Below are 11372 nucleotides of genomic sequence, written 5' to 3'. Positions count from 1 at the left end.
GTTTCCCAGAATGCTTCGCAAAGACTGTTCTCCCGAAAGCGTTAATCGAATAATACTGCCGGTGTTCCGATTAGTGTAATCGCGTTTTCCGAGCAGTTATGTTCGTGTCGAATTCATCGCTCCTACGGTGTGTAAAGTGCAGGTGTGCAAGTGATAGTTACTTTTGAGAGTTCGATTTCAACGTAACTTATTTACAAGTATATAGTGCAGTGAAAAGGATCGCAATGAATGAATTTATCCTTCAACACAGCGGGACGTGAGCTGACATTCTACGTGCGATAGGTAAGTCCGACATGCATGTTTTTGTTTTGTATGTACGCCCGTCGCGTCGCATTGTGAAATTATTACAATGAAAATAATCATTTGAATAGAAATACAACTAGTAATTAGGTTGATCGGTATGTTATCATTTGACTATATCTCCCGATCACGGCATCAGATTTTAAAATTGATGAACTTGTTGAACGTTGCATCTATCAGATGGTACAGACTACGCGTATTAACATGAATTTCAATGAGGTTGTAGTTTGTAACTTCGTAATTTCACAATTTTATGATTGCTTAACCGTAAAATTCAGTAAGCCGTAACAAATTAAAATATATCTCATATTTCAAAAACGTGAACCTACAAAGTCATTGTAAAGTTGCAAATTAGTGATTTTTTCTCTTTCACTTTTTCTTTTGCCGTATTGTGTGAAATAATTTATGGACGGCTCCCGTGCGTGAATCGTTGTATGTAAGCGAAAAGTTATAATAAAAATGGACGAATATTTGTATTTTCAACAATGCGATACTAGGTACTTTTTCATCAAATTCTTACAAGTTTATAATCGCGGATTTTGAGCATAAACTCGATACCCTCTGATACTGAATACATCGATTAGCACGGTATGACTTTTTTCGTACGACACATACTTTCAATGTTTAATTCGTGACGACATTGCTAGACGGGGGTAGGTATAATGCAAAAAGGACAGGCTACAAAGTACGGTTTTTTGTTTATTTTTTCTCTTCTTTTCGTCAAGTCGATACAAACCAAGGTATACATTTGTGGAAATTTAAATATAAGAATTTAAAAGAATAATTACACACAATTATTGTGTACGAAGTAAAAACCAAAAATATAATATATCATTAATGCATAACTAGTTATAATGTTGAACTTATTAAAAAAGTATACCACGGAAATAATACTAACAATGATAATAATAATGATAATGGTAATAACAACACAACAACAATAATGATTGTAATATTATTGACGCTAAAAAACAATAATTATATTTGCCAATTCAATACATTTACAGTGTCGCATATTTGTTTGTATGTTTATTACCATTGAAGCTGAAGCTAGACGCTATAGTTAGTAGTGTTAACGTTTAATAAAATAAGGCAGTGTAGGCCAACAATGAAGATTTTCTCTGATCTCACGGCAATCTTTTAAAAGAATTTCAACACGGTTAGCACATAACTTCAGCTTCAACTATACGTAATAGTTATACTATAAACTGATTTAAAATATACAGTATAAAAGTATCATCAGCTTTTACACACCAGTTATTTTGTCACATTCACTTTCTTCTTTTTAGTGGTTTTTTCTCCAACAATTTGATATATGTGTATATATATAATCCATATTAAATATACATATATCAAAATACACACACATATATATATATATATATATATATATATATATATATATATAAAAGTGTTTCCATTTCAGACATTATTTTGCGAGGCAATTTTCGATTCTTAACATCATTACTATTGTATCCATTTATTGCTAATCAATTAGTCTTCAAGAAAAAAAAAAAAAAAAAAATTAAAATTTTTTTTTGCGATTTGTACATTCTTGCATACCTTTCGAAAAATGTATTGAATTACCTAGAAATTCTTCCATCGGATATTCAAGATCATTCAGTGTCGTTTTTCTTCAAATTCTGCATCATTCTTGTTTGGTCGATTTGTCAACGCGTCAATTGTTGTATAGTGCAATAACACAATTTATTTACGTATATCTCTCTGATTGAGATGTGTGCGTAAGTACTCAGCCCATCGTGATATTCCGTCTGTGAATGACTACCTTCAGACATCCGGGATTCTCCTCCATAAACCTTATAGAAAAAGTGAAAGAAAGAAATCGTGATATCAAATTGGAAATTTCCCAGTTTGTAAGTCATTTTTGTAATAATACACGTAGGATTTTTCTCACCTAATATTTTTAGATGCGAGCTTTTTAGAAACTGCGGGTTTAATCCTGCTTAATCCTTTAGTACTGCGAATCCCTCGTCCAGTAATTATATACAAATTCATCGATTTTTTATTACCCTCACTGAGCTTTGATAATTGATGTTCTAAAAATACATCCAGTGCGTGCAAAGCCTCAGCCACGTACAGGTAATGCAAATCTAATGTGTTTTCAGTATTCATCATGTAGTCCTGAGCTGTTACAAAAGCACTTGCCGCCGTCCAATTGGCATATTCCATTTTTTTCGAGTGCAATTTTGCCTGGGAATAACCAAAATCTATAGTTACAATAAAAGTCATAAATAGAAACAATCTTACCACTTGAGAATAATACCCGGCAACTTCTCGATTGCCTTTTCTGAACGCTTCCGTAGCTTTGTTGAAATTCTCGTTGCGGAGGGAAAGTTGTCGCTGAGCCTCCTTACGCGATTCTTGAGCTTTTTCCATCGCAGCCTCATATGTGAGCGTTGCAAAGTTTGAATTATCCGGTTTGCTTGAATGCGAATTGATAGTGCCAGTAGCGGATGCTTGTGAATTTTTCTAAAAACAAATATTCATCAACAATTCTTGATGACCAAAATTTTTTCGTTTATTCTTCAAATTAACTTGTGATAAATAGATAAATTGTGAAACATTTCTTTGCCAATGAGTAAAACCAAAATAGTATGTTATGTATTTTTGAAAGCTTTAAGTAAGGAAAAAAAAAGTTGTACCTCTACTTCGTTTGTCTCGATGGATTCTTTTCTCACTCTGTCTATGAGGCTTCTTTGCTTTTTAAGCGTATGATTGCGGTTCGAAAGTAGCCCTGTACTTGCTTCCAGGACCTCGACAGTTTCTTTGTAATCGCCATTATGAGCGTTTAAGATTTCGTCAAGGGTTTCGGGATCATGGTCAGTGAACATTTCGTGGAGCATTTGTCTAGTCAATCGTGACGCCATGTCGTTAGGTGTTTCGAGTTTGACTTGCTTTTTCTGAAAGGAGAGGTGGTTTTTCATCAGGCTGAAGTTAGTAACGGTAGAACAACGATGCATGTTTGGTAAAAATTGTTTTTTTGCAGCTCTAGGCTTGTGCGGAATTCAATAAACCGTAATAAAGCACAACATGCTCTTATTTTGAAGACTCAACTCCTTCAAAATCACTATAAAATTGCAAAGCAATATTTTTATCACAATGATTCGTTGTGTTAACGTTACTAATTTCAATCTTGTGATTTTTAAATTATTTTCCAATCGCAAAAAACAACAATTGGTGCTTTGTGGTTTGAAAATCAATTATATCACAGATTTTATAATTACCAAATCGTTATTGTATATGGCCAGAGCCATTTCCATGTCCATTATTTGTGACAAATTCGGAACTATAGGCTCCGTCAAAAGACGGGCTTCCTCTTGCTCCAACGATCTCGCGTATTCAGCATCTAAAACCAAGTAGATTCATTTTAGATATTGTTTAAAAAGGGGTGCAATAAAAATAAGACTTCAAATTTTTTTATTAATATTTCACCATTTTATGACGTCTCACAAAATTTTTAAGAATCAGATTCGCTTTCTTTTTGTAATTTCTGGGTAAATTAATGCATCTAATGGTTACTGTACCTTTTTCAATCATTCTGTCGAGATGTTCTTGTTGAGCATTGAGCTGTCGTTCCATACTTTCGATCCAAAGCGCGTGTAACTGCTGTGCCATGGATTTTTTAATTTGAATAACAGGGAAAAGACCATCAGCGAATTGGAATTCAGGGTTTCCAAACTCATTTTCTAACGTTTTGATGAAATCGTGACCTAAATTCAACTCCATCATTTCTTCCGGCTCTATATCATCTTCGGTGAAGTCGTCAGTGCTCTCAGATGTCTCTAGCGATACGGTTTCCTCAACGCAATCATCAGTCTCTGATATCAACAATGGTAAAGTACCTGGCACGTCCTTAATCTGTGGGTGGGCGTCTTTATTCTCCTCAATTGTGATGTCAGGCTCACCATTTTTCCATCTTTTAACTCGTAATATATGAGGATTATAGCTGGCTTCGTTGATTACCATCTTTTCTTCAATCTGTCTCTTTAGTTCCAATTGTTCTTTCGACACTGTATGTTTGTCCTTTTTCTTCCTGGGGCTAAAATTTGGGTGCTGAACTTTAGCATTGCCTTCATTAGACTCTGAGCTACTTGACTGCTGTTTTATTTTGTCCAGTCTTTCCTTTTGTGGCGTAGAATTTTGGCTCTCCGAATCCCCAGCTTCAGAACTACCTGCAGAAGGTGTCGCCTGCCTATCCAGCACGATTTTGGGGGATTCAATTTTAGTGTACTTGGTAACGTCTTCAGGCACTCCGTCCAGAAGAACATCCACCGCCCAATCGAAATCACAATTGCAAAGGTTCTTGTAAATCTCCGTGATATCCTCATGAGGCACGTTTGGAAACATATCTAAAAGCTTCTCCACGTTCATTATTGTTTCAACCTCTGTTTTGAATTCTAGGCTTTCCTCGCCACTCAGAACGTCGACCACAGAAGTCATTGAACTTTTATCCAACATTAGTTTCAACGGGGGTTTCTCCTCAACAACTATAGACGTGCTATTATTTATTGATCTGCTTGTCGCGCTCATAATTCTGTATTCCGATGTACCCCCGACATATAAAACATTGAAGTCATAACTACTCGTGTTTGTAAAAGAATCCGACTTCATCACATTGTCAGATTTTTTCACTGTTTCTCTTACTGGACTAATGTGTTCTACGGGAAATGGGGATTCTTTCCATGTTACTCGGTTCAGATTATCAACAATTTCGACGGTTTTATTCTCACTCTCAGTCTTATCTCCATCTCCACCCAGGTTTTGTTTGGTACTAGCTTTTACTTCATCAAGGTTTTCGACTTGTTTCACATCGATTAAATCCTCTGGGTCTGATGCCATCAGCAATTCGCAGCATTCTTCGTAACATTCACAGCATTCTTCTGTTGAGGAATCATCCAAATTATTGTAAGGGTGGATCGAGGATTCAGAATTATTTTCACGTTCTTCTTTACTTTCAAGCAGTGCCGAATTCTCGTTTTTACATTCCAAACTATTTTCTGTAGGAGTACCAGGAGATAGGTCTTCAAATTCATTGTCACTAGTTAATTTTAAATCATGACTTTTGCTTAGAGTTTCTCTTTCCGTACTTATAAATTCGCTGACATTATCTCCGGGGACTTTTACAGTTTCTTTCGTAGAAATTTCCGCACTTATGATCAAATTCGAGGGTTCAATTTCACTAGACTTAGATTCGTTGTCATGAGAATCAGTTCCACAGATGTATGCGACTTCTTTCTTACAGATTACTTCACTAATTGCCTCGTTCGAGGTTTTGCATTCTGAACCAGTCATCTTTAAATCGGAAATACTTTCCGGAAGCCCTTCGACTTTCTGAATCTGATCAATATCACTCAGATTTGGTATGATTAACTTATCGATACTTTCTGCAAGACTTTTGTTCTTCTCTTCTTTACTTTGATCTTCATCATCCTTTTGCTTTAATGTCACAAGTTCTTCCATGTCAGACTCATCAATTGTTTGAGACTTTTCAGCCGTGATTTCTGCATTACTCGTTTCATCCTCATTGATTGCAAAAGCGTCGTTTGCATCTATGGATGAATAAGCACAGCTATTTTTAGTCTGATTCTGAATTAGCGATTTTGAATCACTTGCAGAACCCGGGTTTTCAGTAGAACCTTTATTTTCAACAGCCAATTTGTTTGTTAATGTATCCTTAACTACAAGCTTTGAGTTTGCATCATTTTCAGTGTTATCAAACATGACAGGCGTTGACAACCGACATAAACCTTTATCAGAGTCAGTCGATGGAACAAGAGTGCTATTTAGATTTAAATCAGATAATTTGGAACTCAAATCATCGCCTACTATAGTGGCAGATATTCCAGTTAGCACAAATTCTTGTTCAGTTTTTTGGGAATCGTTTTCATTAGGGGCGATAACGCTGGGTTCTCTGTGAGACATTTCGTTTTCAAAAGCATCTGTTTCCGATAGAGAATTATCGTTAGTTTGATGCTTGTACTTCATCATACTTTCCTCATTTCTTACAGTGTCCTCGACTCGTCTGGTATAACTATTGAAACCCAGCAGGGAATTTTTTATCCCAGTGAATATCGACCCGATCAATCCCTGGCCCTCAGAGCTCGATTCTGGTTCGGTGTCAACAAGTTCTGCAATAAAATCAGTATCTAAGGAGTTCACTTGGCGTTTAACATCTATTTCCGGCTCCTCGGCGTCCATTTTTTTCATTATGTTTGTGATTGTCACTTCCGGATCTTCGGGAATTGATGTATCATCCCCAAATGTTTCAACTAAGCTTGCAGATTTTCTCCACTCAGCCTCGGCCTCCTCAGTATAAATTTCTGTTATAATAACTCCTGTCGGGTAATCGTTATCTGTCTTGGCTTCCTTTTCAATGTTTGAACCAACTTCTTTCTCAATATCTTCGAATTCTGGTTGCTTCTTTTTCTGCGTTTTACAATGTTCATAATTAGTAGTGCTGTGTATCTGTTTGCCGTTTACAAGTAAAGTGAAATCCCAGCATTGCGAGAGAATATTTTCTGTATTCTCTTGATTACATTCATCTACAGCATTTTTTCTCGCTGTTTCATATTCTATCGTAGTAACACTCCCCTTTCTCTCCGATCCAATAGCTCCCAGGCTCTGATGCTGAAGGTTACTCGAAGTTTTTCTTGAGTTAAAATCATCGGTCTTTGAAGGTGAGTCATCGCTTTGCATCGTTTCTGACAGAGAATTACCCTTGTCTTTACTAACCGAAGGCGAGGAATTATTGCTTAAAGGAACTTCACATTCACGGTCATTCATGACATTTTCGCTGAGTAAGTCAAGCACTTTGTTGTTACCGGTAGGGCTATTGCTATCTTCTCGCTGGTCAGGGACATTGTCTTCATCCATTTCATCACTAGAATCCGTTTCTATGCAATAATCAACGAGAGACTTATTGAGAGTATCATTTTCAGACATTAGAGCATTTGACACAATATTCTCCAAGGTATCCTTGCTGTTTTGTGGCCCACGAGAATTAGCAGAGGGTTTCATGTTCTTATCATTGTCGCTGAGTAGGTGATCCAATTGATCCGTGTTTGGCATGGTGAACACGTCATCGCTGTTGTAGGCTTGAGCTCTTTTTCGCCTCCTATTTCTTTTCGTAGATTTTTGATTCTCGTTTTTCTGCTGTTCCTGGCTGTTGCTCATCGAACTCAAGGGTGGAAACTTTCTATATTGCGGGGGAATATTATCTGGCGAATAACGAAGGGAAAATTGTTCTATAAGCTTTGGTCCCGTGATGTTTCTTTCATATTTTTCTATCATGTGTCTTATAGCATCCTTCAACACCCCATGAGTATTTCTTTTAGCCAATTCGTTCACGTTATTAGCCCACGGTGTATTTGGCTCGAGAACTTCGATAATGTATCCATTTTGAACCCCCATTACAACGTACGGTTGCATTTCCCACGACTGAGTATTTGTGTTGCTGATAATAACTGGACTGACGCCATCTCTCATTGCCTTGAAAGCTCTTTTTTGCGCATAGCTGTGCGCTTCGGACAATTTTGAACGGACAAACTGATATGTGCCTCTTCCTAACATTACAAAGTAATCATCAGCGCTGAACACGAATTGATTCGGATCTCCACCTACGGAGGACCTGACAATGTTCGTTGCTAGATGTGATTTACCACTTCCAGGTAGCCCCCTTGTGATGATTAAAACTTTGTGGCCTTCAATGATTGAGGATATTATATTTTGCAATGTATTGTCGTAGGTATTGTGTTGCGGAGAGTCAGGCGGAGACGGCGTGTTGCTTACAGATATGTCGGAGCGAGTATTTTTTGGCTGTATTTCAATAGGGCTAGATATAAATTGACACACATTGGTCGACATGAGGGACGGTATCTGCATAGGATAGTCCATTCTTTCTTCCTCTATGACAACATCTGCATCATCGTCCGAGCTGTTTTCCAATCCAGGAAGACGGTATTGAACTTTCAGTCCACAAAGCGATTCTGTTTCTCCTTTGTACAGGTTCGATTTACCACTTCCCGTTTTATTCTTTATCTCATCATCATAGTTTGAGCCGAATTGCTCAACTTGCTGCTGATGCTGATCCATTTGTGATTCTTGGAAGTCATCTTGGTAATCCGTTGACTTATACTCTGCGGAAGTAAAGTGCATCGATGTGTAGGGAAATCCTTTTACGATTGGCTCTCCAGATTGCGATTTTGAACCCCCCTTAGTGTTCAAGTTCTTTGTATCTTTTGATTTTGGGCTTTGGGCAGAGCCGGGATGATCAGGGTTAAAATTCTGATGTTGCTGGTGCTGCTGAGGTGCAGACGACTGTTGATTTTGTGTCTTATTATTTTTCGGTATGGTTCCTTTGTTGCCGATTTTATCTGGCAAATCGCGTGAGAATTGAAGTTTGCTTCCGAACAGATTATCAAATTGATTGTTAGTTTCTTTGGTTTTCTTTTGACCTATGTTACTCGTATTACCCCAGAGTTGATTCATCGTAGAATTTTTTTGAGCAGACGGGGATTCGCTTTCGATGTCGCTGCAATAGTAAACTTTGGAAAAATCAGCTTTTCCAGTTGTCTGATTTCCAGATGACCAGGCTTGGCCAAACTGTTGGAGTTTTAGAGGCGGTACTTTCATACTCTCCTGAGAATAGCTGAGATTAGACACGTTCTCGTTAACCGTGGAAACAAACCCTTTATTTGCCAAATCTTTCTTGAGCAGTTCGAACTTCCGAAATTCTTCCTGTTGATGCAGCAATTCTTTATCATTCAAGTTAAGGAAGCCAGTAGTAATATCGTTCTGAATGTTTGATTTATGCATCGTTTTATCCGGATCATCATTTCTCATCCTTTTCTCGCTGTTGGAACTCATTCCCATTGAATTTGACATTGGACGACTGCTGTGTTCGCTAACGTTTTGACTGCCACGATTGGAAGGAACTTCAGCGTTTTCTGACAGCATGATCAGCGCGTTGATTGATGGTTGTACTGTCGAAAAGTAAAAATGAACCAGAATCAGTAATGTTTAGAATTATAATTATATTAAAATAGGAGTGTTAGGAATTTTGTAATATTTCATGCAATTAATATTTTCATTCAAAACTTACGTTTCCATTTACAATTCAGGACAACAGACAATATTACATCTTGCTCCAAGATACCGCCAAACATTTCTTTCACTCGATCAAGTACCTGCTGCTTCTGTTCTTTGGCAATTTTTTTACCATCGTTAGACCATCTCGGCTGCGGTGGAGCCGAGGGTGTCCGTTGATTATTCGACGCCATTATTATTGCCCTCTGCAATGTATCGTCAGTTGTTAGTCATTATTATTTTATTAAACGTAATTAAAATAACCGATCAAGTTGTAGGCGAAAATGAAAATTATATACATATTGTTTTGAAATAGGTATTAAAAAATTGTAGACTTTTTTAGCATAAATCCATGAAAAGCGAGTATGAGAAAACAAAGACACTGATTTGTTTTTGAAGTGTCAAACCTGTTATTGCCTATTATTTTTCAGCGATGTTCAATGCCAAAATAACAATAACGATAACGATGCTACAAATTGGTGATCTATTGCAGTATCGTTAAATAACGAAAAATTCTTCAATTCTTTTGACTCTCATCGATATTCTTTCTGTTGCTCTTATTTTTGCCATGGGTTATAAGAAGAGTACATCTCGTGTTACACCGTAATTTTAACACGTCTCTTTGCTTGATCGCACGACATTATGAACCTTGATTACTGCATCTGAAATATAAACAACAAAATTAAGATAATTAAAACGATATTGTACAACAATAATGAAGATAAAAAATCTATGGTTTTATCAAAAACATAAACTGTCATTCTTAATTGCGGAAAGGGAAATACATTTTATGATTGTTGTAATTGTGGTTGAGAGGCACGAAGCAGGAAATATTTGCGCAACAACTACAATTGATAACAACACGTCATGATGCGTAAGCATCCATGCTATTTTCGATTCGGTACAGCGATTTTGAAAATTATCTCACAACAGGCAATGTTGCAATTATTTTGCATTACAGATAATATTGTCAGAAATTAAGATGTGAAAATATTGAGAAAATAGCTGTTGCGTGGATAATTTATTACTCTGCCAATGAAATTTCTGCTATCACCGCTGATGTTATTTTTATTACATGACTTGAATGGATTGAATATTGAATTTTGTAATATTTTTATAATTTCTACACTTTGGGAACGCGAAAAAGATGAAGAGAAGATTATCTATTATTGATAAACGCGATCAGAACTCGTCTATGACGAAAATAAATCTCCTGGTACTTAGGCGTCGATGGTTTTTCCAATTTAACGATGACGGTGGGTTCATTGGTCAGACATAACTAATAATGGCATAACTTTCAACTGCATAGTTTTGTCAGAGTGCGGTGAACGACGTTGTTGGCACGCCAAGTTTGTTGCGCATCCACAACTACGATGCACATATCGGTTATTGTTTGGGTTTGGCGTACCGCCACATGTGATACACGCACATAAATATGGCCATGAAAATTATTTTGACGAATGCTCGTCGATTATTTGAGGTGTGACGAAGACATGACGCGTAACCGCGAGTTATATTATACATGGTTAGGCACTTACGAAATATCGGTAATCACCGTATTATTCAACTGTCAAAAATTCACCCCAGTTTTTTGGGGTTTACAGATAAACAGATGATCACTTATTGATGAGCTTGAATTCGCAACTATACGGAACGATATTTTGTGGAGCGTTCAACACACAATGAACACTGGCGATAACAAATTCATGTATATATCCCCGGGCCCCTGAGGGTATATATAGCTGTCCAAACTCACCAACACCACATAAGAATAGCGTGTGTTGAATATCCCTCACTTTGGCCACATTGCTGTCGTTACAAACGACCTGAAGGTGGCTGGTGAAAAATATTATTCGGTGCGTTCCGAAACTAGGTGGCAGCGCTAAAAACTCCCTAGGACAGAGGCAGAGCAAGTGACGAACTTGGCAAAGCAAAAGAGATAGAAGATTTTTCACAGCACTGGGAGC

At 37.1% G+C, this 11372-nt stretch overlaps 1 protein-coding gene across 3 annotated transcripts; it reads right to left on the bottom strand.

The window, feature by feature from the left end:
• Positions 1-986: 986 nt before the first annotated feature.
• Positions 987-11241, bottom strand: LOC124183328. Of its 3 annotated transcripts, none has more exons than XM_046571695.1 (9): positions 11162-11241; positions 9813-10067; positions 9422-9611; positions 3846-9302; positions 3546-3667; positions 2964-3221; positions 2569-2790; positions 2216-2511; positions 987-2117 (listed from the first exon to the last, which is right to left on the bottom strand). In XM_046571695.1, exons 3-9 carry the CDS (start codon positions 9597-9599, stop codon positions 2051-2053), a joined length of 6600 nt encoding a protein of 2199 aa, XP_046427651.1. In that variant the 5' UTR covers positions 9600-9611; positions 9813-10067; positions 11162-11241; the 3' UTR covers positions 987-2050. The 3 variants fall into 3 exon arrangements, with proteins under 3 accessions (XP_046427651.1, XP_046427649.1, XP_046427650.1); XM_046571693.1 differs by lacking the exon at positions 11162-11241 and adding an exon at positions 10944-11145; XM_046571694.1 differs by lacking the exon at positions 11162-11241 and adding an exon at positions 10626-10782.
• Between the last annotated feature and the right edge of the window lie 131 nt (positions 11242-11372).

This window comes from Neodiprion fabricii, chromosome 5 (assembly GCF_021155785.1).
Source record: "Neodiprion fabricii isolate iyNeoFabr1 chromosome 5, iyNeoFabr1.1, whole genome shotgun sequence".
Taxonomy (NCBI): domain Eukaryota; kingdom Metazoa; phylum Arthropoda; class Insecta; order Hymenoptera; family Diprionidae; genus Neodiprion; species Neodiprion fabricii.
The sequence above is the reverse complement of the archived record's forward strand: the minus strand, read 5'-3'. Positions and strand labels throughout refer to the sequence as shown.

Coding starts and splice junctions, on each gene's coding strand:
- LOC124183328 (XM_046571695.1), bottom strand. CDS start 9,599: ATGGCGTCGAATAATCAACGGACACCCTCGGCTCCACCGCAGCCGAGA. Junction 3,222..3,545: donor CCATATACAATAACGATTTG/GTAATTATAAAA, acceptor CTCTCCTTTCAG/AAAAAGCAAGTCAAACTCGA. Junction 2,512..2,568: donor CCGGGTATTATTCTCAAGTG/GTAAGATTGTTT, acceptor GGTTATTCCCAG/GCAAAATTGCACTCGAAAAA.